General features: G+C 40.6%; 1 protein-coding gene across 1 annotated transcript in view; it reads right to left on the bottom strand.

Moving 5' to 3' along the window:
- SNAP25 (synaptosome associated protein 25) overlaps nucleotides 1-26,402 on the bottom strand; it is a 79,159-nt gene that overhangs the window by 25,731 nt on the left and 27,026 nt on the right. The window contains exons 2-3 of the mRNA XM_060123704.1: nucleotides 3,125-3,260; nucleotides 1,158-1,199 (exon numbers count right to left, since the gene is read on the bottom strand). Of these exons, the coding sequence (XP_059979687.1) occupies nucleotides 1,158-1,199; nucleotides 3,125-3,196 (114 nt within the window). The 5' untranslated portion in view covers nucleotides 3,197-3,260. The remainder of the gene's footprint in view (nucleotides 1-1,157; nucleotides 1,200-3,124; nucleotides 3,261-26,402) is intronic.

The following is a 26,402-nucleotide window of genomic DNA, read 5'->3' as shown; positions in this document are numbered from 1 at the left end:
TCCCAGTGGTCCTCTGAGCTCTTGGTTGCCACCTTCTCCTCCCCCTCCTGTGGCAATTCACAGTTAGCTATATTCCATTCTTAGCTGAGAAGCTGAAGCTGCAGAAGTAAGGGAAAATGTTGGCTTCCATAGTGTAAGAGGCGGCTGCCCTTCCTTTTAGCCTTATAAACTTGACACTTTTCTCCTTTCATGTCATTGCAAAAGCAATTTACAGTAGCATGAGGCAAGTAGGCTCCTTTGATCATTCTGCTAGAAAACCCCCAAGATCTCTAAAGATGATAACCACACATGAATTTATACATTGATAAGCATTTTCAAAGCATAGATAAAACAGCATCTCACTGAATAAAAATGATTAGACTTGTTTTATTCAGTTAAGATAAATATAGCTCATCCCATTCTTTTTCCACTTCATCTCTCCCAACGGACAAGTTCAATTAATCCATTTATTCTTCCTGGTTGACTGCCGCTCTCCCAAATTGGAATAAATGAGGTTTATTGCAAATGCCCTTTTGATTCCATTATTGCTGTCTGCCCTATTTCACCCATTTAAAAATAGTCACGGATTCATTAACCATGCCTTGAAAATGGATGTTAAATCCAGAGTCAGGAATATAAAAGAGCTTCTATATTTACCTGACTAGACTTGATATTTCCCTTTATTAAAGGATTTTCCTATTATTTCATGAATTTTAGTGCCTGACTATAAATGTAACAATTTCTGAAAATTATGCATCTCTGGGTACATATTTTTTAAAGTGATATATGTAGCTAGATGTAAAACAGAAGGCCAAGATTAGATGTAATTTAGAGGCATCAAAATCAGTACAAATGAGGATTTTATGTAGATAATTCTTTCGTATATTAAAAAATCGTTCTGATTTGTTTTTGTGATTTCTTGGGAACATTTATATACTTGGAAATACCACCCTCTTCTGCTTCCGAGACTAGGAAGATAGGCTGGGCTGGAGGGAGAGTGAATACTTTGATGGCTACCTGGCAACTTAAATATAGCATCTCTCTCGTTATATGGTTTTCTGGTAGCTACATTCACACTGGAATCAATGGGACAGTGGTCTAGGGAAAGGCAAAGGGTCTAGGCAAAGAATATGTCAGCCAAAGGGATTAGTTCATCTTAAAATATAGTCACTGCTTACCTCTTCAACCAGTTGTAGCATACGACGGGTGCTTTCCAGTGACTAAGATAAAAAACATAAATATTATGAGTGCAGGATCCAGAGTTCTTGGAATATCAGAAAAACTTTCTTCACTTGGGAAACATAAAGGGTTGTTATCACATGTTCTTTGAAGTTTGTAACTGAACCACAATTTCAATCTCTTTCCTCTCAGGCTTTCTACATAATAAGATTCCCTAAAGCAATTACATTAAAGCTGATTGTCATAAAATCAAAACCAGACGAAGTTGATTTTGATATCAAAGACAAAGTAAGCTCGAAAAGGTAATTTTGCATGTGCAGGAGGCATGAAAAATTATCTCGAATACTCAGAGGACTAATTTGGCCTCCCTGGACCAGGAATATTGAATTTTAAAGGCAAATATCATTTGTCGTGAATTGAGATGAATCTAACATCGATTTTCTTATAAAGCTCCTAGAAACACAATTGGAAGTGCTTATCAGTACAAATTAAGTTGTTGCCCTAGGGTGGAAAAAAAATCAAGCGTGTTTGAAACAACTAGTCTATAGGAGAAAGCTATAATAATTATCTTCATCCTTAGATAAGAAAAAATGAATTCAGCACTGGCCCCTTGGACACAGTGTGGTCACTTTTTTCTAAGTTCCTTTTAAATTACTAGAATCCAGCAACCAGTGTGATTTCTCAAAAGCTGTGCTTTTCAATGGCAAACTTATTTTGGACAAGAGTTTGCAGGAACATGAAGCATGTTCACTTTCCTGGAAGCACTGTCAGCAGGCTGCTTTTTGAAATAGAATGGCTGTAAGCAGAGGTATGCTGGTAATGTTAACAATGGGCTCTCCAGAAAAAAGATGTGTGTGTGTGTGTGTGTGTGTGTGTGTCTGTGTGTATTATTTTAATGATATAAAGGATGACTACCATAAAATTTATAAATAATAATAAAATACACAACACCTTATTGCAAATTCTGTATAGCCAATCGATTTTCACAGAAAGCTTTTGTTGATTTTTGCTGAACTCTTGTGTCCACAGCTAAGCACGCATAAAACAAGAGCAGCTCTGGCATGAACGCTGGTTGATATTTTCATTTACGTGGGTGAATAAAAGGCAAGTGAAAGAATGAAGACATGTTTGGGAACTTTATTCATTTGTCAATGATGCAAGTGGCTTCTCTGCTGAAGAGAATCATAGTTTTCAAATACTGGAAGATTTTCTCAATTCTTTTTTGTGTTGCTTATAGTGTAATGGCTGCGGATGTTCATACTTTTAAGTTTAATCTGCATTATTAATATTTTTCCACTTTCTTAAGTCTAGAGGATCAACAAAACAATAGGTCAAGCCCTGATTTGTAGTGTTTGCAGATTCCGTCGTGTAAATACTTTTTCCCTCTCTGATTTCTAACTACACCATGGTGTCACTGAAGGTGAACTTGGGAAGGTTCACGGTAACACGCCACTAGACGGTATCCTCACACTACAGATACAACACGTGCCAAGAACTTTGAAAGCATAGATAGTAGTAAAATCATTAGGACGTGACGAGATCTGAGTATTTATTACCTTTGATTTTAATATGATCTATTCAATTGTCAGTTTATATAATTCAATTTTAATACCACCTTGCAAAGTTCTGGACAATGTAACAACCAGCTCTCAGAATTGAGCCAACTCTGGCACAACGCTGGCTGTAAGACACCCAAAGACAGTGCTTTTCTTAGAGGATCTTGACTTCTCTAGATTTCTAGGCATTGGAAGCTTGGGCTCAGTCACTGATCTGCATGCAAGTTTTATAACCAACCCATTCCTGTGTGCAGAGCCCTTAGATATATAGGAAATCAAAGTCATACTCCTCCTGTTTTTGTTTTTTTCTTCTGAGACATGAGAAGAAGCCCTTTTCCCACCTCAACCTGAATAAGACAAACTACGCAGCTCTCCATCTTTTGCTCCCTTCCCAGGTCTCCATCCCTCACCTCATCAGCCAGCTGGTCAGCCCTTCGCTGCATCTCCTCCAGCTCATTGCGCATGTCCGCGTCTTCAGCCATGGTAGGGGTGGGGGTTGGCGGGGTGCCTGGGCTGGGGTGTCAGTGATGGGTTTGGCCACGGAACCTGGAAAGTAGCAGATTTGAACATGTGAGAGCTTATATGTGTACAGGTAGGTGTGCTCAGCTAGGGGAAGGTCTCAACGGTCCATACTCTGTCTCCATGACCCATCTTCTGAGCTGGAAGCCGTACCCAGACAGGAGTCCGCAGAATGATGCTCTTTCTCCAAAAGCCACCATGAATACCTATTTGCCTACTTTACAATGGAGATGGATACCTGTCTGCCTATGAAATAATTTTTAAGACACACACCACTCAAGTTTGAAATGTCAGTAGGGAAGGATGTGGTTCCGGGTTAGAATACCTTTAACCTCCCACTTACTTATTTCTATTTTACTTTTTAACAGCTTTATTGAGGTATATTTGGCACACAATAAATCCCATGTCTTTGAAGTATACAATGAGAAGTTTTGACAGATGCATCCTCCCAGGAAACCATGACCACAATTAAGAAAATAAACATATCCATCACCCCCAGAAGTTTCCTCATGCCTTTTATAATCCTACCCACCCACCCATCCCATCTCACTGTAGCCCTGTGCCAAGACAACCGCTTATCTGCTTTCTGTCACTATAAATTAGTTTGCACTTCCTAGAATTTTATATAAATGGAAAGATACAGTATGGATTATTTTTTCTGGCTTCTTTCACTTAGCATAATCATTTTGAGATCCATTCATGTTGTAGCATGTACTAATTGTGCATTCCTTCTTGCTGTTGAGTAGCATTCCATTGTATTTAGGGGCATTTAAAAGCAAAAGACAGAAAATCTTTCATCTCTTTCAGTTGTTATCAGAGGTTGCCAAGAGGGCTTATGTGGGTGTGCATAGGAATTTTTCTAAAGAAGGATGGGCCCTTGGTCCTGAAATGTGACCTGTGCATTTTTCTGGCTGCTCTCTTGAAATCCCGTTTAGTGCAAATTACAGTTAACCAGACTAGGCTCCCTCCAGAGCCTTTCTTTCCCTACCCACCTCCTCCATTCTGGCCACCAGAATATGTACTCATGATATGATGTAGAGTTTTAAATGCTTTGCGTTTTACTTAAACACAAGTCTCCATTTTAGAAATTAGGGATCTAGGAAACAGAATTTGGAAGAAATTTATACCAAGTCATTCCTAAACTTTGAGATGAGCAGAAACAAAATTCCTATATTCCTCTGAGTGACTGGGATCTGCCCTCCAGGATAAAATGGTGGACCAGAAATGCTGAGTAGATTGTGGGTCGTAGCTTTGATATCAGAAAGACGTAGTTGTACTGCTGGTTCTGGCACTCAGTTGCTGGGTGACTCTGGACAAGTTTATCGCTGTCTCTGAGCCCCAGCTTTCTCAACAGCGTAAATAATACCAGACTCATTGGCTTGTTGACGGGCATATATTATAGAAAGTTCTGATCAACCTTGTTTGAAACGATGTGGGAGCTTAATATTCAGAAAGCTTGCTCATTCAGGATAAGCCTGTACCCTTTGCTAAGAGTGAAACAAATCCAGTGTTCGTTAATTAGCTTTCATTTACTGATGGCTGGGCAAGAGGCATGTTGCTGCAGTGCTAATCACCCACGGAAGCCTGAAAACAGGGAAACCAACCGAGTGCCTGAATCTCCAGTCTCCAAGCAGCACCTCTCAAAGGATTTCCAGGTGGAGACAAACAAGAGCGCTTTCTCACCCTGTTCTCCACCTTCATATTTTGCTGCTGGGTTCCTTGGCAGAACTTCTTCCTTCAGTCGAAGCCAGCAAGGGACCTTTCCTTTTAATAGGCCAGTTTGTTAGAAGATAGAGGTCTTTGTGCTTTCAGACCTGTAGTGCTGTTGCTGTTTCCCACTCCTCTACGTCTGTTTGCAGATGGATGTGCCCCCAGAAATTCTTAAAGCATTTCCTGTCCACAGGGCCCTGTATATTTGCTATAGACAGATACAGGGTGTGGTGTGTTTTCCTGTCTGTAGTTGTTTGTAGAATTTCCTTTGCCTGGAGTTTCCTGTGATAGGGTTTGTGTTTCCTGGACCATATTTTAAAACAAGAAATGATGCACGGGGCTTCCCTGGTGGCGCAGTGGTTGAGAGTCTGCCTCCCGATGCAGGGGACACGGGTTCGTGCCCCGGTCCAGGAAGATCCCACATGCTGCGGAGCGGCTGGGCCCGTGAGCCATGGCTGCTGAGCCTGCGCGTCCGGAGCCTGTGCTCCGCAACGGAGAGGCCACAGCAGTGAGAGGCCCGCGTACCGCAAAAAAAAAAAAAAAAAAAAAAAAAATGATGCACGGAGTACAATATAAAAGTGAATTTGCCTTTGATGGACAGAGTTTTAGGACTACAAGTCAGATTTAATCCATGTGATTAACCTGGGATGACCGTACAGCCCTCATAAAGATGCCTAATTTTCATGACCAGCTGACCAAGGTTCCTAGACTCAGCATCAGCACCGGGCCATTTGCATCAGAGACAGAGACGTCTGAGGATCTGTCGCTGTCGAGGTATGCGGTACAAAGTGGGTTGTCTACAGTTATCCCTTGATGGCAGGTGTAATTTGTAAAGCTCTCATTCTCATTCTGCATCCAAGTCTATTTGAGACCCACATTGGACACACAGCAGACGGGCTCTGGAGAAAACCCTTTCTCCCACATCAAGGGGCTTACTTATTTACATGAATTAGCCTAAGACTGCTTTCTCATGTAGAATCTGGACTCAAATATGGGGTTAGGGCTCAGGAACAGAAGGTGAGTGTGCGTATTTAGGTGTGTGCCTTTGATATACGAGGTTGGCAGAGACATGGATGGCTATTATGCTGGGGACATCGGCTGTTAGTCCAAGTGCCATAGGGCAGGAATGTCATGGAAAAAGTGTAAGCAGAGTACGCCCTGAGCTAACATCTATTTCTCTTCCTGTTTCACACTTTAATTAAAAGAACAAACCTATATACATCAATACCCATCGGCTGAATTATCATAGAAAGCTGAAACCTACATCTTCGTGTCTCCCCACACCGCTAATCATTTAAACAAGGCTTCTGTAGTACAGATCCCTCTCTTCTTGTAGACCCTGCCTGCTTTCTGGTGGAGATATGCTTTCAAATTCAACAGAAGTTTATTAAAGACTCACTATGTTCAAAAAGCCCAAAGAAGAACACAGGGACTTTATAAACCAAGTCTGACAACTCTCCTTAATTATTAATAAAATCACACTAACACTTAATGAGGGCTACTCTTCGTAGGGCGCTGTTTTCAATGTTTTCACATAATAACTAATGTAAACCTTAAATGACACGTGGTAAGCATCCTGTTAGTATCCCTACTTGGTAGATCAGGAAACAGGCTTAGAGGTAACTCTCTGCTGACACACAGATAAGTTTCAGATCATGAGTTTGGGTCATTTTCAAAAACATATTTTCAAAGCATATTTATTCTCAAAGCAAGTTGTGTGGATATTTTTTCTTTTAATTAAAAACTGGAAGTGATTTTATTTTTAGTTTCATTTATATACCAGAAAATAATGTAGTGGTCTGACAAGTACATCTCTTTTTTAATTGAAGTATAGTTGATTTACAATGTTTCAAGTGTACAGCAAAGTGATTCAGAACATATATATATATACGTATATTCTTTTCAGATTCTTTTCCATTATAGGTTATTACAAGATATTGAATATAATTCCCTGTGCTATACAGTGGGTCCTTGTTGTTTATCTACTTTATATTTAGTAACGTGTATCTGTTAATCACAAATTCCTAATTTATCCCTCCACCCCCCTTCCACCTTTGGTAACCATTAATTTTGTTCTATGTCTGTGAGTCTATTTCTGTTTTGTAAATAAGTTTATTTGTATCATTTTTTAAGACCCCACATATAAGTGATATCATAGGATATTTGTCTTTCTCTGCCTGACATTTCACTTAGTATAATAATCTCTAGGTCCATTCATGTTGCTGCAAATGGCATTATTTCATTCTTTTTTATGGCTGAGTAATATTCCACTGTGTGTGTGTGTGTGTGTGTGTGTGTGTGTGTGTGTGTGTGTGTGTGTGTATACTCACCACATCTTTATCCATTCATCTGATGATGGACATTTAGGCTGCTTTCATGTCTTGGCTATTATAAATAGTGCTGCTGTGAATGTTGAGGTGCAGGTATCTTTTTGAATTAGAGTTTCTATCTTTTCTGGATATATGCCCAGGAGTGGGATTGCTGGATCATATGGTAACTCTGTTTTTATTTTTTAAGGAACCTGACAATTACATCTCAAGTATATCCCAACTTTTGATATTATTTATCATCCCTACTTATGTTGTTAATTTCCAATTCTTTTTTTCCCTTGCATTTATTCTTACTTTATTTCTCTTTTCTTCCTAAGATGTGTTATCATATTGTTCCTTTTCTATCTTCTTGAATTGATAAAAGATTCGCTTTACATTTTTTTCTTATTTTTGGTACAGTATACTACTTACTGCTATAAATTGTCCTCTGTGTGTTACTATGGCCCTATCCTACATGTTTAGGCATATAGAATGGTCTTTGTTATTTATTTCTAAGTAGTTTTAGATTTCAGTTTTAATTTCTTCATAACTCAGGAGTTATTTGAAAATATGATTTTAAAATTTAAATAAGAAGGGTTTTTTTTGGTAATTTCTAATTTTATTTTCATTATGGTCAGTGAAGGGGACCCACATGATTCTTGCTTTTTGAAATCTGGTGAGATTTCCTTTGCACCCTAACGTATGACCAATTTCTGAGAATGTTTAATTTGTGTTTGAAAAGAAATTCTATTCCATATTTGACTCTGTCTAGCTACCTACCTACATCAAATTGAGCTGAAAAGGAAGGTGTGTTATTCAAACTCTCTGAAATCCTTACTCAACCTGATCTATTGACTTCTGTGTATTCAAATTCTCCATAGGAACTATAGTTTTATCAATTGCATCTTATATTTCAGCCCATTTTTTGTTTTTCTATTCTACAGCTAGGTTGTCATACTAATAGACCCCCAATGGCTACACATTCATGGTGGATTGTAACTTTTATCAATATTAAAGAATAGTATTGTACCTGTATACCCCATTTCATTATCTTATTTACGTTACACAATTCTGGTCAAACTCAAGGGATTGGAGTATATGTCTTAGCCTATCCCTTTCATCTTCACAAAACAAACCCAACAGCAACAACAACAAAAACAAACAAGTATCACACATCTAAACTGTGGGAGGTCTTATTTGGCTCATGACTCAGAATCTAACAGAGAGGGAAGCCACCTGTTTTCTCTGGGCTTTTGTCCTCACCTGTAGAAGGAGCCATCTCTTGGATGTGTTTGGAGGAAGGTCTCTTTCCCCAACTGTGATGGTACAAGAATGTGATCAAGGATGGGCCTAGTGCTATTACTTTCACTGGTGAAATTTCTCCTTGAGGTTAATGCAACTGTAAGACTCAAAGTGCTCATTCTTTTTTTTTTTTTTTAATTTTTATTAGAGTATAACTGATTTAAAATGTTGTGTTAGTTTCTGCTGTACAGCAAAGTGAATCAGTTATACATATACACATATCCACTCTTAAGATTCTTTTCCCTTATAGGTCATTACAGAGTACTGAGAAGAGTTCCCTGTGCTATACAGTTGGTCCTTATTAGTTATCTATTTTATATATGGTAGTATGTATACGTCAATCCCAATCTCTCAATTTATCCCTCCCCACCCCCTTTTCCCCCTGGTAACCATAAGTTTTTCTACATCTGTGACTCTATTTCTGTTTGTGACTCTATTTCTGTTTGTAAATAAGTTCATTTGTACCACTTTTTTAAGACCCAGGCTTCTTAAAGATTGCTCAGAATTACTCATTGATCAAAATCGATTAGGCAGATGGTTCCCAACCCTGGCTGCACAGTGGAATCAATCACAAAGTGTTCATTCTAAGGGAAGGGTGAGCACAGTTACTGCTGCTGAGACAAGTCCCTAAGTTTCCTCAAGTACATCAGAAGCATTATTTATTGTGAATTATCCAAATTAGGCCTAGGTTTGAAGCAGCCTTTCTCGATTAAAATAAATCAGCTGCACTTATCCAACATTCTGTGTCACATAACTCTTGTCAAAATATTAGGTGTGGACTTCCCTGGTGACACAGTGGTTAAGAATCCACCTACCAATACAGGGGACACAGGTTCGATCCCTGGTCCGGGAAGATCCCACATAACGTGGAGCAAATAAGCCTGTGCACCACAACTACTGAGGCTGCATGCCTAGAGCCCATGCTCCGCAACAAGAGAAGCCACCACAATGAAAAGCCCATGCACCGCAATGACGAGTAGCCCCCGCTCGCAACAACTAGAGAAAGCCTACGTGCAGGAAAGAAGACCCAATACGGCCACATATATGTGTGTGTGTGTATATATATATACATATGTGTGTGTGTGTGTGTGTATATATATATATATATATATATATATATATATATATATAAGGCATAGTAATAGTCATTTATTGACAACTTGCTATGTGATAGGAATCAAACCAGGAACTTTATATAAAACTTGAGGGTTTATATAGGATCCCCCAAACCTTTGCTATTCCAAGTGTGGTCCTCAGACCAGCAGAATTAGCTTCACTTGGGAGCTTGTTAGAGATGCAGAATCTTAGGCTCCACCCCAGACCTACTGAATCAGATCATCTACTGCACAAGATCACTGAGCATCAGAAGTTTGAGAAGTGCTGCCCTAAACCACATTATCTCCATGTTAAATGAAAAGAATGAAGTAGAAGTTGATAACCAACCAAGATCACAGAGCTGCAGTGGAAGAGGCTGAGAGCCCCACCTTGGGAGCCTGACTCTGCCTGTCCCTCCACCCAGCACTGCATGTTGTTACTTCACTCTGCCCCTTCTATACGACCTGCAGACTTCCAGCAGCATTTGTTTCCCAAGAAGCTGAGAGCTCCATGGGGTCATGGGTTCTAAATGTCTCACAACAGAGTCTTGTACTCGGAGGGTGGACAAACTGGCTGATTTCCATGAGATTAAGTATTTCATTCAGAAAGCAAAGGGGAGATGCTTATCAGAAAAAGCACACTGGAGACTTTCCATCTTCCTCAAATAATAGAGTCTGTGAAGGCTAAGCCTTATTATTTAAGATCATTAGAGCTCAAAAGGGAGAAAACATTGAGGATTTTGAATACTGGAGACTCTATGGATGGTCCTGATAAATTCTTCTTCTTCTTCTTCTGAAAATGATGATAATTAAAGTTCATGTCTTAATGCTAAAACTAAGGACCTGAGCAAAGAATAATTTTAGCAGGTAACAGGTAGCAAGGTTCTGTTGGCACTTCTGTGGTTAAAAATGGCCATTTCTTAACTCTGCTGTGTTCATGGTTGTGTAAGTTCTTCAAAGTGTGGACTGGACTTGGCTCCCTGTGACTCTACTTTGAACATTCTTGTGCATGAAATTCAACGTCCTCTTTTCACTACTGGTTTTAATAAATTTCTTAGTTGAATGAAAAGAGCATCTTTCAAATATGAAGAATAAGTGACTCATAAATGAACTGATTTACTACCTTACATACATTTTATGTCCATTATGTTGTTCACAGATAAGTCTCAAGTGACTTAGGGTTTCTCGGTAGTGTGGTCTGAGGTCTCCTTGCATCTAAAACATTTTAGTTGCTTATTAAAATACATATTCCCAGTCACACCACGCATGAAAATAGATCTATGAAGATGGGGCTGGAATTTGCATTTCTGACAAAACCACAAGTCCTTCTTATGTGCCCAGAATGGGAGAATCCATGTGCAGCATCACGTAAGGCCAAAGGGCTTTGCAAGTATCCAGTGGGCTGACAGTCCTATGATAAAGCCATCTAGAAATACAAGTACATGGTTGTCCAGCATTTAGGAGGCCATCTTGATCTGAGATGGCAGTCTTCTTTTCTCCCCACCATGTTCTCCTCAATATTTGATGGCATAGTATGTGCTGGGTTAAACACCATGAATGCATTCCCTATAAAAGAATTTTGCTTAAGAACCATCTCAAGTGACAAATATTTCAACCAGCTCACAGAATTGTCATTGTCTCCGTTAGTGTTTCTGAGGGATGGCACTGACCACCATTAGAGCCCAATTCTTTTCAAACTTGGCTTATTTATTTTCTAAACCACTGCAGCCCACCCCATTCCTAAATGGGACTCTATGTTTGTACATCTGGATATATAAACAGATACAGTCCTGATCTGGTTTCTTTTGATAAGGTAAGTCCAGCTTCCCCAACGAGCCCCTTCCGTGGGCTATTCTGGGATTAATGACAGCATGGCTGACAGGCAGCTTTGCCTTGGTTTTTGCTTTTTACTGACCTGGGTAGGGGTGGCCTGGCATTTCAATGCAGCCAGCTTTGGCATCTCTTAATTGCAACAGGGCAGCCAGCCACAACCAACACTGATTATGCCTAAATTTCCCCTTTTCAGAAATGCCAGTGTTTCCTTTGTCTGTTTTGCAAATGTGGCCAAATGGTTATTTAGCACTGAGGTTTGTATTATGCAGCAGTTCCTGATTGTTTACTTGGGAGCCAAGCACAGAGGACTCACTGACCAGAAGAGACGGAAAGGCAGAACTGAACCTCATCTCATTTACTCTGATCATAGTCAAAGCCAGCCAGAGTAACTTGTTCATCCATTTAACCAATATTTACTGAGCGCTATGGGTTAGTGCAGCCACATCTGGCTTGCAGCTGGAGGGGAATGGATGCCTCTAAATGGTGGCCATAGGAGCTTGAGCTGGAAGCCTTTGCTTTCAGTTCCCTCCTCCATCTTGCCTTAAGAGAGAACTGATGAAAATGTTTGTATCCCAAGGTACCTGGCTTGGTTCCTGAGGGAAGAATGATATCCATGTAAGACTTACACTTGGCCACATGAAAAACAAAATGCCCTAAATAAAATGATTCCACTCAGGAGTGCAAGAACATATAGAATCCAAGACCAGGCAGAAATACCCTCCTTCTCATCGAAACTAATTCTTTTTGTGCCCACATGACCAATCAACAGAAGGAAGCTGCTGTATGTTCCGGCTGCTGATAACTTGCTTTCAGTTGTAGATGCTGTTGTTGCTCTGCTTGGCATCCCCAGGATTTCCCTCACTTGGTTCCATGGGGTCATCCCCCAATTTCTGCATATTTTACTCTGACTCATGCATGTGACCCTCTTTGTAAAACTGCCTTAATGCTGCTTCACCTGATCCACTGAGAGCTGCAAGTCCCTGGGTCTCTCCAGGGCAGACCCATAGCTGGTGACCTGCTGGCTCAGGAGTACAGAAGCCCAGCTTTTTTTTTTTTGGCCTTAAGGTGAGACACACCATGAGATGCAGTGGGCACTCCGAAAGTTCTCTCGAGGTCATGCCAAAGCTAGGACCTCGCCTGCCATTGCTCTACTGCCTGGCTTCCTCTCCGCCTCGCTGTCCTCTTCCTCCCTCTCCCTTTCTGGTTTCTCCTGGTAGCGCCTTCTTAATAAAACACTTGCACACAAATACTTGTCTAAGCGTCGGCTTCTCAAGAACCCAAACTAAGACAACTTCCATTGGCTTGTGAGCTATACTTTATCAGGTACAGATGATTGCAAATCAGGTACTGAAAGAATTAACAAATCACTGCATTAGGAAAGGTTGGGGGAGAACAAAAATTCCCTGTGTTCCCAGCCCTGCCAAACAATATGGGAAGTCCTGGCTGGACTTCATTGGATTTGAACACTCCACATCCAAAATATCACAGAGTGGTTAGACTTGAGGGTTATTGGAGCATCATCCTCACAGAGGGAAGGGAAACTCAAGGGTGGAGTAGTTTGTTGGTGGCTGCATCATCACCTGGAACCCCCTTCTTTTAACTCAAGAGCTAGGGTTCATCTTAAGGTATCACTGAAACAGGAAATATCAGAAAACTCGGGAGGGAGGAACCCGTCTTGTCTGTGCACATTGACTGTTTTCAGAACGTATAAACAATAGCATGACTAAGGCCAATATGCCCTGTGCTCTTTTCCCACTGTTGATTTGAGGCAACCACTCTTTTTATCTACCATGATATCATCCCTCCACTAACAAGACCCAAACTCTAGTTTCTTCTGGCTTGGGTCTTTTTGGTGGGTACTGGTCTTGGCATAGAATGTTTTCTTTCCTCAATTGAAAGGAGGCATGTGAGCTGTATGTGGTTAATCAAAGAATCAGTAGTGTTTGCATTGCTAAACTAATTGAGTTTCAGCATTTTCTGTTATTTTCCTTCCTCCTGGAGACATGACGAATAGCTTAACAGGCAAATGACACTGGTTACCATGATCTCTGTTTTCCTAGGAAAGGTACTCATGGTGAAGACACCCAAGGCCAGGTCCTCCATATCACAGACCTATTATCCTTGTGAATAGTTTATCCAAAACCCTAGGCTTCCTGTGCCTTCAGAATTTAAGCAAAAATGCACACCAGGTTATTAACTTGATCTTTTTTAAAAATTGATTTTAATGGACTCACCTTTCAAACTTAGCCTTGTTCTAAGTAATAATGTCTCTAAAATCAGAAGTTTTGTATTTTCTTTAATAGACATTAAAATAGACACATGACTATTAAAATCTTAAGGAACAAACGTTTTTCATCATCCTCTTCAGCTCACTTGGAGAGCCATCAAGGGTGTGTGTGTGTCATCTTTGGGAATTCACTCACCCACTCACATTCTTGTCTGTATTTCCACATGTCTGACCCATGTAGAGGGGTCAGAGATAGGCAAGAGAAGCTTGGCAAAAAGGGGTTCTGAGTTTGAGCAAAACCAGAGCATGGATGTAGAATATTTGGGGTGTGTGTGAGTATGAGTGTGTGTCTGTGTGTGTAAGTACCTTTATCCTGGAATCAGGGAGCTCACAGAACAAGCGATATCTATCAAAATTCATACTCGTTAATTTGTGGTTAACTTGAAGTTGGGAGGAGTACAGGGTGGTCAAGAGCTTTGACATATTACAAAGGAAGGTATGAGGATGTTTAGCTGGGAGAAAAGAAAGCAGAACAAGACTTAATGGTTACCACAAGGAAGAGACATGATGACTGTCTTTGTGAACCCAGAGGCCCACCTTCCTGAAACAGCTACTACAAGTGTTTCTGTGTCCTTTATCTGTGATCTACTGGGAGGTTTGCTAATTAACATAATGGATGTTAGGGATGCTTTTTAACTGGTGAATTGAGTGTTCAAAATAGGGTAATTGGCTAGAAATGTAGGCACTAACATCCCACTTAATATGAATTGTGTGTGTGTGTGTGTGTGTGTGTGTGTGTGTGTGAGTGTGTATACTCACTCAGTCCAGACCTACTCATTGGCTTAAGGCTGAAGTTTGGTCCTTGATTCTGTTATGGTTAGGGAATTGTCTTGCCCACTGATTCTCATCTGGAGAGTTTACTAAAACTCAGCTTGCTAATGCAGTATGTGATTCCAGAACAGGGTCTGATAATTTACATTTCTAAGAAATTCTCAGGTGATAACTGTTGCTGATGGTTCACGGAACACTCTTTGGGAATCACTGTTGTGGTCTGACTATAAGGTCACCTGAATCCTCCTACTAGAATATTTTTGCAGCTTCCCTAATTAAGCCTTTTCTGCAAGGTTCTTACTGGAGTGTCAAAAAGAACAGAAAGCTGGGACATTGTACTGGTAGAACAGGTTGTCCAACTAGGATTGTGTCTTCTTTCTAATAAATATTTGCATGAAGGGAAGACTTCATCCTGAATCTTGTTTTCCTTATAACATAATATCTAGTTTCAAAGTCATGGGAGAAGAGACCCACAAGCATCACCTACTCTAACTAGTAGAAGCTGCGGCTATCTATGAAATAATTACTGAGAGTTACCAAACTGTGAGAAGACAATTTGCAGCAGACTCCAAGGAACAAAACCATCAGCACTGGGGGCAAGTTACAGGAAAGTAGAGTTTGGCTCAGTAAAGAACCTTGGAGCCATCTGTCCAAAGTCTGAGTTGGACACCTTGGATGAAGTGAGTTCCTGTTCTTGGAAATATTCAGGAGAAAGCTGGTGGCCTATGGTCAACAGATTCAGTTAAGAGAGGGGACACTGGATCAAGCAATATGTAAATTCCTTTCCAAACCTGAGGTCTCCGGCTCTATAAAGGATGTCAAAGTGGATTTATGATGTTGATGCTTCAAGGCCAGGCCCGTTGCAAGAGTGGGGTCTTTGCAGCCATGGCAATTGGGATTCACTGAGTGGCAGCACCATCGGCCTCTCCGTATTAAAGGATCCTTTGTGGGTAGAAACCAGAAACATATTTCCCAAGTGAACAAGCTCCCAGGAAGGGGCTGATTCATTTGCAAAGTCTGCTTTATGGAGGTGAGAACCAAAAATGCCAACCTAATGATTATTTCTTAAATTCATTGACAATCTCATATCCAACGACACAGGCATTCGCCCTGGGCTTTATAAGTTTCACCTCTGATGGAGATAATGTGTTTTTTGTTTTTCGGGTTTTTTTGGCCTTAGATAACAGTTCTGTTCTGTCTCTCCTTGAAGCAGCCAGCACCTTCAAAAACAATCCCGCTCCAAAACACACCCATCATGGACCAAGCTACTGGGCGGTTAAGCTAAGAAACTCGCAGAAAATTACTTGCTCTAGAAATGAATTCACTGCAGGGTTTCTTTAAGTAGCAAAGCTCCTAGCTTACATTCTAGCATTTTCCAGATCATTAAGTGTTTGACAGAGAGAGGGTGAACAAAAGATTAAAAAGTCTGGCCAAAGCACCAGGAATCTCAGCTAAAGGCAGAAGGGCTCTAAATGATGTGATTTGTAAAATGAGAATTTACTCAAATCTCCAGTTGCTTATGATAAGTAACCAGTGTATAAATTTGATTTCTTCAATTACTCAATTTGGCATTCAGTAACATTAATATGGAGTAGATTTAAAAGGCACTTTGGACTAAATCTTGTGGGTGGAGGGCCCGGGAATTTTTTTTTTTTTTTTTTTTGCATGTACTGAGACCATAGGAGGGAAGGAAGCTTCCTGTGACCAAGTGCTAAGATGTTATGCCGGATAAATCCCCACTCAATGTGAGTTTCCAATGTTCGCTTCTATCATTGTATCTGTGTTTAATCATGGACAGTTTCAATACACAATTCCAAAAAGTTAAAAACATGACTCTCATGAAATTATAGAGTGAACGTGTGTCAAAAATTTATTTAACTCATTAATGAGGGAACCAATTAGATGAAAAAGCTGGTTCACAGATAATTCGTATATAACAATGCTGGCTTGAGATTGCTAATTGGATACAGAGCTGGTTTATATCTTACAGGGCAGTAAACTGTAACTTTTCTACTAGACAGAAATCACTTAAATCTCTAGCACACAAAAATCTCCAAGTTAATGAACCGGTAACTTCACAGGGTCTGGAGCCTGATCAGAAGTTAATAGTAAGTCAAACAAAGAGAATCAAGTAATCCTTGGGTGGGTCCCTTAGACTTGTATCCACCCTTTTGCCTTATTTCTAAGTTTTGGATAATTTTTCTTAATGATAGAAATAATCGAAAGAGGTGAGTTTTGCCTTGGGCACTATGCCAGGAAATTTGTGGCAGCCACCAGATGCTTCTTTTGCTTTGGAAGGCTGAGTGCTTTCTCCTAGTGTGCTTCGTAAAGAGGATTTAAAAAAAAAAAGGTTCTCAAATCTGGGGTGGGCGGGGGAGCACATTAAAATCTCAACATCTCCTGGGGAGCTTTAAAAAAATCCAGGTGCCCAGGCAACACCCCGGAGCAATTCATTGAGAATCTCTGAGAATGGATCCAGGCAGCAGGATACATTAAAGCTGTTGGGGTGATTCTAATTGCAGCAAGATTGAGAACCAGTGAACTACTTAGAGTCAGTATATACTGTGTATGCCTAAAATAAATTTATCTTTAATTTAGGATCATACTGATATATATTATCCTGTTTTTTCTTTTATTTAATTGTATTTTGAAAATTTTAATTAATCATTAAATGTTTCTCAAATACCATTTTAAAAGACTATACTGTGCTTCAGCATATAAATGTGTTATGATTTATTGGGCTTATTTCTGAACACTTAATGCTATTTTCTTTTTCTTTTTTTTTTGCCATTATAAATTAGACTGCTATGGACATATTTATACAAAAACTTTATCTACTTCCTGGATTATTTTCTTATAATGGATTTCTGGGAGTGGATTTACAGGTCAAAAAAAAAATTGTTTTAAAGACCTTCAAGACATATTACCCAAATTGCTTCCTATAAAGTCTCATCAGTGTATACTTTTAAACGGAGGAGTTCTTCAATTTTTCATTTACATAATATTTACATATTCTAATAACAGTCAAAAATTCATTTTCTTTTAGTCTTTCTCAATGGTTATTTTTAATTTAACTTTTTGTTCTGGCTTAAATTTATGTTAGAGTGTATACAGAAACAGTTAAAACTCTAATTTCATATTTTTTCCAAACATCCTTTTTACAACATCCTTTGTGGAATAATTCATTCTTTTTCCATTAATTTATGTAAAATAAAATATGTAGGTGGGTTAACTGTGCTTTGTAATGGTTGATAGACTCATAGATACACATGCCAGTTTAAACTACTAACAAGCTATTTTGAGTGTATTCTTGCCTCAATTTTAACCATCACTATTTCTTAGAGATGTCTAGTTCTGATTTTAACTCTCACTCACTTAGAGAACTCTTAGTGTTGAAAAGCAACTCAGATCTCATCCTCCCTAAGATGGCTTTAATCTGTCTGCAAGCAGCTTGTAGCTTTGCCAATAAGAAGCCTGCCTAAATCCATCTGTTCTACTTTAAATATTCTCCCTCTGTAATATTGGTTATACCCTTGCATTATCTATGAAGAAAGACTTTTCTGCACTATATCCCAGACTGACTTATTACCAATTCTGAATTTAGTGGGATCCATTTTCATATATTTTTGTTTGCATATATTTAATATTATTTCTGTAATAATTATAGCCTCATTGTTCTATGCTTAATAGCCCTATTTACAGTCATTAAATGAAGGCTGAAGTTATCAAAGCCACATCACACAAAAGAAAAGGAGGCCAGAATTATGCTCAAGAAAACAGAAACATATTCGATGACTGCAGGACACAAATCTCTCCCTTCTATCCCTCAAGATTCCTCTATTAAATCGCAGGAAAGGTAGACTCGCCTACTCAGTTTTTTAATGAGCTGTACTTCACTAGCTTTATTACTCTTTGTTAGCTTTGCTGAGTCTGAGAAACCTTCACTGTGCATCTCTTATTTCCAGGCGTTAAACAGACCCCTAGTGACTGTGGGTTGCAAAGAGGAACAGCTGACCTTGGTGGATTTCCATAACCCTGAGAAGGCAGAGGAAGTTGTATGTGTGTTAATTGTATGCTACCGTTCCAGAAACTGAGAATAGCTTACCCTGACTCATTCACCCTCTCCCACCCAGCCTCTGTCTTGATCAGGGAGTTATTTGCTCCTCTGAAACACACACACAAGATGTTGGACAAGAATTAAAGGTGTTGTCTGTGGCCAGGGGAGCAAGTATCACTTAGAAGTGCTTCCCAGCACCAAAGAGTCCATGTGAGACCACTGAACTTTTGGAAACCTGGCAGGTTGGTAGACCCTTAGCTGGCAGATGGCTGGGCCGAGGAGTCCCACTGAGTCTCAGCAATCTTCTTACTTCAAATGAAGAAGCAGTTGGAAGCCCAGACCCCTTGCTGTGGCTGAGCTGAAGGAGGAAGTTGAGCAAACTTTCCTGAGGTCAGTGAGGTGCAGAGCAGGCTGTACCTGTTTGGGGAGAAGTTCCTGAGGCTCTGAGACTACCCAGTGCATGAGAAAAAGTTTCCAGTGACACAGGCCTGACTAGAAGGCATCTTGCCTTGGGGACACAATGTTCTCCCTTGGAGGATTCTGAATGCTGCTTTCTTCACCCACTGCAAGCCCCGAGCCTACCTATCCTACTTCTCCTCCTGCCCCCAGAGTGCTTACAAAACAGGGTGGGGCCAGTTGCTCAAAGCAAGCCCTGGCTTTGTGGGAACTTCAAGGTTGGAGCCTCCTCTTTTGGGGCTCCACAAGTTCTAGGCAGAGAGACACGTTTAGAGTTAAGAGTAAGGAGAAAAGGAGGTGGTCCTAGACTGCCTCCTCCCAGGAGCCAGCCCTAAGCCAAGAATCTGTGTGCCAGAACCTGGTTTACTGGGGGACGTGCATCAGCAGAGACAGGGAGGGAATAGAGGAAGTAGACTGAGGAAGGGGAGGAAGGCAATCAAGACAAGATCATCCCCCAGGGAGCCCTGGAGTGTAAGACGTACCTTAGAGTATGTGCTACCTCAAGGCCACGGAGCTGGGATTTTGGACTTCCACACCAGTCAATTATGGGTGAAAGCCACTGAGTAGGCCAGTGGCACAGAGACCCCCCCAGGGATTTCTGAAACTCTATTCAGGGGAGGCAGTCCTTAAGGGGTTACACACAGGCAACCCTTTGCATGGACGGAGTCGTAGGCTGTCTGTAGCAGCAAAACCTGCAGACTCTGGGCAAAAGGCTGGTGCAAGGGATCCAATGAGATCTTATGGTGGCCCCACAGTGCCTGCTATAGGAGCCTCTGGGGACACATCTTCTTGCAGCTCTGGGTGGAGCGGTACCCCAGAACCAAAGAGAAGTCATCTTGCCAAAAGCAGGTGGTAAGACATCTGTGGGCTCTGTGGGAACATGAGGCACTTCCTGCTTAGGGAACCCTGCCAGTCAGCAGGGGGAAAGCCTGGCCAGGTCACCCTGAAACCTGCCTGGACGGGACCTTTGCACCGACAACACCTTTTCTCCAGTCCCAGGGGATGCGTGACGGGTAGATCACAGAGCTTTTTGTGTCTTTAGACTGTATGTGCAGCTGTCAGACAACTTCTGTTAGTAACACAAATACACCTTTGGAGTTATTATTGAATGACACTCCAAAGGGGAATTCTTCTGCATATACAAATTATGTATTCAGTCCTTATCATTCTGAGAAGTTCAACAACACTCATCAGCTCTGCTAAATGTCCAGGACCCTTGGCTTCTCAGCCATTCATTCAAAGGCCCTAATAATAAGGGAATGATCACTGAGCACTTAGTATATGCCAAGCCCTGTTTAGATCCCGGGTAATAGTCCCAGCAACTCTGTGAGGTGGGTGCCTTTATTATCTCCATTTTACAGATAAGGAACCAAGGCACAGAGTGGTTGAGTGAATGGCCCAGTGTTCCCTAGCTGGTAAATGGCAGAGTTGAGAATTGAAGTCAGAGAGTCTGAGTCCAGAGTCTTTGCCCTTGACCACTGGGCTACAGCATGGTGGACCGACAACTCTGAGAGCTTATTGAGTAGATTCTGGATGAGAAGAAGCCAGAATTCCATCACGATTTGGCTCAAGGCCCGGTAAGTCAATTCCACTTTAAAAGTTAGATCCTGCTCTGGCTCTCATCTGCTCTTCTTATAGTTTACAGCTGAGGAAAGAGAGATAAGGTAAAGGGAAGCGCTGTGGTCAAGATCACACAGTTCTTAGTATCCTTAGCACCTCATTCTTGGTCTGTAGCCTTTCCATTCACCTTATTGTCTTATTCAGATTCCTCAGCTATTTTCTTCCTCAGAAACAATAATTAAGAACAGTGAACATTCACTAGGTCCTCAATATAATATGTACCAGGTGTTTTGCTAAGCGTTCCACATGCATTATTTTCTTTAATCCTAGTTATATGCCTATGACCTAGGAGGCTATTTTTATCTTCATTTTTTCAGACGGAGAGCCTGAGACTTAGGGAGGTTTAAATATTTTGGCCAAGGTCACACAACTAGCAGGCGACCAAAACCTAAATTCCTTTTATTGGAGAATCAGTTGCTCTAATTACTTTCAAGAAAAATTATCCAAAACTTGGAAATAAAGCAAAAGGATGATCACATCCTTTTATGTCACACTGAGGAATTGTCTAATTGGCTCATGCAATGAGTATCTAATTTTCTAGGGGAATGTGCCTTCGTTTGGCTTTCTATTTTTTCTCTTTCTCTTTTAACAGCTGTATTGAGGCATAATTGATATACAATAAATACATATATTTAAAGTGTACAGTCTGATCCACTTTAATGTCATATGTACATTGCCTGTGAAACCAGCACCATGATCAAGGTAATAAATATACCCAATCACCCCCAAAAGTTTTTACTATTTTCTCTTAATTAGAGACCAGACTACCAAATGAAATAGTACTTTATAGAAAACTGAGCAAGCGACTTTTGTCCAGTAGAGATGCAAATGATTCCTCTTTGATAGAAAAGATAACCCCAAGTGTTATAGTTTTATTGCCCTATAAGACATTAATCAGTTTCATACTTAACTGAACGAATTTATTCTAACATTCCTTTCCTGACTGTTTATATAAATCTTTGTTCCTCAAATGCTCTGTGAATGAGCTTTCCCAGACTACTGGTTCTCTCACTAATGACATAAAGGAACTTTTGACATATTCTCACTATACATTGATAGGAGAGTCATGTTTTAATTCTTTGGACATTGCACTTTGCCACTAGTGAGTTAGCATATGTGTGTCTCAGAATGTGTCAATGTATTCCTATATCCCCAGGCTCTTCCAGAGAGCAAATCAAGGCACATATTTTCTTATCCACCTAAGGATGGTAGAACTCTAGATGGTTCTAGATGGTCATGTCAGCCAAGGCAGAAAGCAAGCTTATGATCCTCACTCATTCCTATTTGGTGTGTGCTGGCGGAGTGCCCAGCAAACACAAGTGTACAGAGAATTTGTGCCTTGAATCTCTCCAGGTTCCTCTTCTTTCCATTTCCCGAGGTTTGAGATTTCTTTTTCTGTAGCTGCACAAATATCTAAAATTTCCATAAATTCACTTTCTAGGAGGCAGGTATTACAGGCGAAAGGGCTTTTCTGGGTCCACAGTTCACTAGAACCTCAAGGGGATGTGATGTGAAATGAACGATTTCATGAATAACAAAAAGGAAACACAAAAGCCACCCAGGAAAGGTTGGCCTGTTTTAATCACAAGTGCAAACATGGCTCCCTTCAAATAGATTTATGTGTTCCTTTCCAGAGGTAGCAGCAGGTTTGTTTAACATTTTCTGAGGAATCAGATCTCATGCTTATTAATCATTGCTCCCTCAGGAGCAAACCTGATGAACAGGCTTACCTACCTACTTACTTTTACTGTAATCCTCCAAAGCCCTGTGATCTCATTTGCCATAATATCACCTCTCAACCCTGCTCTGCCTCCTTTATCTGGCCAGTTTCTACTCAGCCTTCTTAATTTAGCACAAGTGGCATCTCCTGGAGGAGGCTGGTGGCTTGGTCAAGGCCCCCTCTGGACTCCTGTGTGCTCTTAGGTGTCCTGTCCTAGTATTTCTCACTTCATGCTACATTGGTCTCTTTATGTTACCTACATCTCCCACTATCCTGTTACGGGTCTTCAAAAGCTACCCTTTTAGTCCCAGTGGCTAGCACACAAAACACATCAAGTGACTGTTTTTGAGGACAAGGATCAGAGCTCACACTTTTTTTTGATGTGGACCTTTTTTTTTTTTTTTTTTGGTTTTTATTGAATTTGTTACAATATTGCTTCTGTTTTTTATGTTTTTGGGTTTTTGGCCCCAAGGCACATGAGATCCTAGCTCCCCGACCCGGGATCGAACCCGCACCCCGTGCATTGGAAGGCGAAGTCTTAACCACTCACTGGACCAGCAGGGAAGTCCCGGAGCTCACACTTCTTTGTAACAGTTTTTGTTTGACTTGATGCTGGGCTCTCAAACATGAGTAGACACTCACATACATGTTGCTTGTTTCCTGCAGTTTTTTTGGTACCAATCTTCCTTTGAGCATTGAAGGCAATATGTCCTCAGTTAATTTGGGCATTTATTGGACAGTCCAATGAACAATTTAAGAAATCACAAACATACACACACACTATCTGACATCAGAATCATAGAAGGTAGAGGGAAGTATTAGGGGAACATGTTAAGGCTTCCCTTTCCAAATGACACAGAGACAACTCTTGGCAATTGGGTGTCACTTTTGTGGGGCCTGACTAATGAGCCCAGAAAATGTAGCCCCAGTGCTGTTTACCAGGGACTCTGGTTCTAATGGAACCAGATGGAAGGCCATCAAAATCCCCCAAACATGAAATCATGAAGCTATACCTTACATAGCTTACACCCTTCTTCTCACTTAGACTCAGCTAGCTCTTTCAGAAATTCCCTGGACACCAGAACCAGCTCTATTTCAAAACAGTTTTTGTGAACTTTGGTTAAAAAATAAGTTAAAAATAATTGGATTCCTGAAGAAAATGAGTTCCCTAATTAAGAAAATATCATTTAAAAATGTAACTATAGAATCAGAAATCTTGAAAAGTTCTTGAAAGTTGAGGTCAGTTGGTTTTTTTTTGTTGTTTTTTTTTAGAAGGATGTTGGCTAAAGGAGTGCAAGTGGAATGGGGTCCAGGACTAGCAGCAGCAGCAGCCCTAGGGAACTCACTGGGAATACAGATTCATGAGCTCCACCCTAAGCCAGCTGAATTGGAGCCCCTAAGGGTGCAGCTCAGGAATTTATGTTTTGCCAAGCTCTCCAGGTGATCCTGATGGTCACTAGAGGTGCTGACTTAAAACTCTCCAGAGGATCGGCTGTCCTCCTTGGGAAGCAAATCAATCCATTCTGCAGGGTTCTCAGTAGACCGGGGCTTCTAAAAAGGTAGCTGCATTAAAATCACTAGGAGAGTTTGTTAAAACACCGATTCCTGGACTTCAACCCTGGGGATTCTAGTGGGGCTTCTGAAGTTCCATTTCTATCAAGCTGCACAGTGGTTCTGCTGGTCCATGGACCACACTTTGAGAAGCAAGGACAGACATCCAGAGAGCAATGAGCTGATCATACATGGCTACAAAAGCTGTACTCCATGTAGTCAGGACATCATGAAGCCTTGGCAATCACGAGGAGGTTTTTGTTTTTTCCCTGTAAGAAACTCAGCGGAATATTACTGGGCTCTTTGCTGTTTAAAAATAGCATAGAAGTCTTGGGAGCAGGCTCCTTTCTGTATCTTCAAAAGGCAACATCTTTGTGCAGTGTTTTCCTTTCATATCTTTTTTGATGAGGACAGTCACTTAAATATCAGTACTTAGAGGCTGCTGGGACAGGGCTCATAACACTACCCATCCCAGGGTTTCCCAGCTGAGCCCCTCACCAAGGAAAGGAATAAATGAATAAATGAATGAAGAAGTAATGACTACAACCTCCACATCTAACTGTAATGCCTGTTATCAGAGAGCCTGCATCTGAGTTCAGAACTGTCTCATTGAGCACCATAACCTCACCAGAAGAAAAGCATGGGCTATAAAATGAGATGAAAATTACCCCTGCTTATTATTTTCAATGAGAGTGAACTGGAAAAGGGGTATAACATAGAACGGGCCAACTGTGTGTCCATTCACTGGACCTCTCTGAACTTCCATCCTTTCATCTGTGAAGCAGCATTAACAGTACATACCTCAATGTTGCTGTGAACAGAGCTTGTGGACCAATGTGGTTCATGGACCAGTGGCATCAACATCACCTGGAGTCTGCTAGAAATGCAAATTCTTAAGCCCCACCCCAGGCCAACTGAATCATAATATCTGGAGCGGGGTCTCAGCAATCTGTGTTTTAACATGTCCTCCAGGGGATTCTGATACACACTGCACACTAAAGTTCGAGTAACACTGGATATGAAGACCAACAGTAGATTCTCATGATCAAGACTAGCTAAGGAGTGAGGGTGCACTGCTGCAAATGCTGGCTCTACTACTTGCTGTGTGATCTCAGGCAAGATGTTTAGCCTCTCTGTGCCTCATTTTCCTCATTTTAAAGTGGATTATTGTTGTAAGGATTAAATGAAGTAACACAGGTAAAGCAGTTAGCAAAAGGGCTGACACATAGGGCTCAACAAATGGTATTACTGCATATTTAAGTATAGATAGAAGCAAGGCCAATGTTATACCATATATATAGTATAATAATTATTTATAATTATTGCTTCTGGACCATGAGGTCATTGTTGACTTACTTTTTTATACTTTCCTTCACACTTTTTCTACAATTTATATGAATTCTTTTTTAAACATCTTTATTGGAGTATAATTGCTTTACAGTGGTGTGTTCGTTTCTGCTTTATAACAAAGTGAATCAGCTATACATATACATATATCCTCATATCTCCTCCCTCTTGCGTCTCCCCCCAACCCTCTCTATCCCACTCCTCTAGGTGGTCACAAAGCACTGAGCTGATCTCCCTGTGCTGTGTGGCTGCTTCCTACTAGCTATCTATTTTACATTTGGTAGTGTATATATGTCAGTGCCACTCTCTCGCATCGTCCCAGCTTACCCTCTCCCCCACCCCTGTCCTCAAGTCTATTCTCTACATCTGCATCTTTATTCCTGTCCTGTCCCTAGGTTCTTCATAACCATTTTTTTTTTTAGATTCCATTTATATGTGTTAGCATATGGTATTTGTTTTTCTCTTTTTGACTTCACTTTGTAAGACAGACTCTAGGTCCATCCACCTCACTACAAATAACTCAATTTCATTTCTTTTTATGGCTGAGTAATATTCCATTGTATATATGTGCCACATCTTCTTTATCCATTCATCTGTCGATGGACACTTAGGTTGCTTCCGTGTCCTGGCTATTGTAAATAGAGCTGCAATGAACATTGTGGCACATGACTCTTTTTGAATTATGCTTTTCTAAGGGTATATGCCCAGTAGTGAGATTGCTGGGTCGTACGGTAGAACCTCCATACTGTTCTCCATAGTGGCTGTATCAATTTACATTCCTACCAACAGTGCAAGAGGGTTCCCTTTTCTCCACACCCTCTCCAGCATTTATTGTTTCTAGATTTTTTGAGGATGGCCATTCTGACTGGTGTGAGGTGATACCTCATTGTAGTTTTGATTTGCATGTCTCTAATGATTAGTGATGTTGAGCATCCTTTCATGTGTTTGTTGGCAATCTGTATATCTTCTTTGGAGAAATGTCTATTTAGGTCTTCTGCCCATTTTTGGATTGGGTTGTTTGTTTTTTTGATATTGAGCTGCATGAGCTGCTTGTAAATTTTGGAGATTAATCCTCTGTCAGTTGCTTTATTTGCAAATATTTTCTCCCATTC

The sequence above is a fragment of the Lagenorhynchus albirostris genome, chromosome 15 (genome assembly GCF_949774975.1).
Source record: "Lagenorhynchus albirostris chromosome 15, mLagAlb1.1, whole genome shotgun sequence".
In the NCBI taxonomy this organism is placed as follows: Eukaryota; Metazoa; Chordata; class Mammalia; order Artiodactyla; family Delphinidae; genus Lagenorhynchus; species Lagenorhynchus albirostris.
This window is presented reverse-complemented; position numbering and strand designations above follow the sequence as displayed.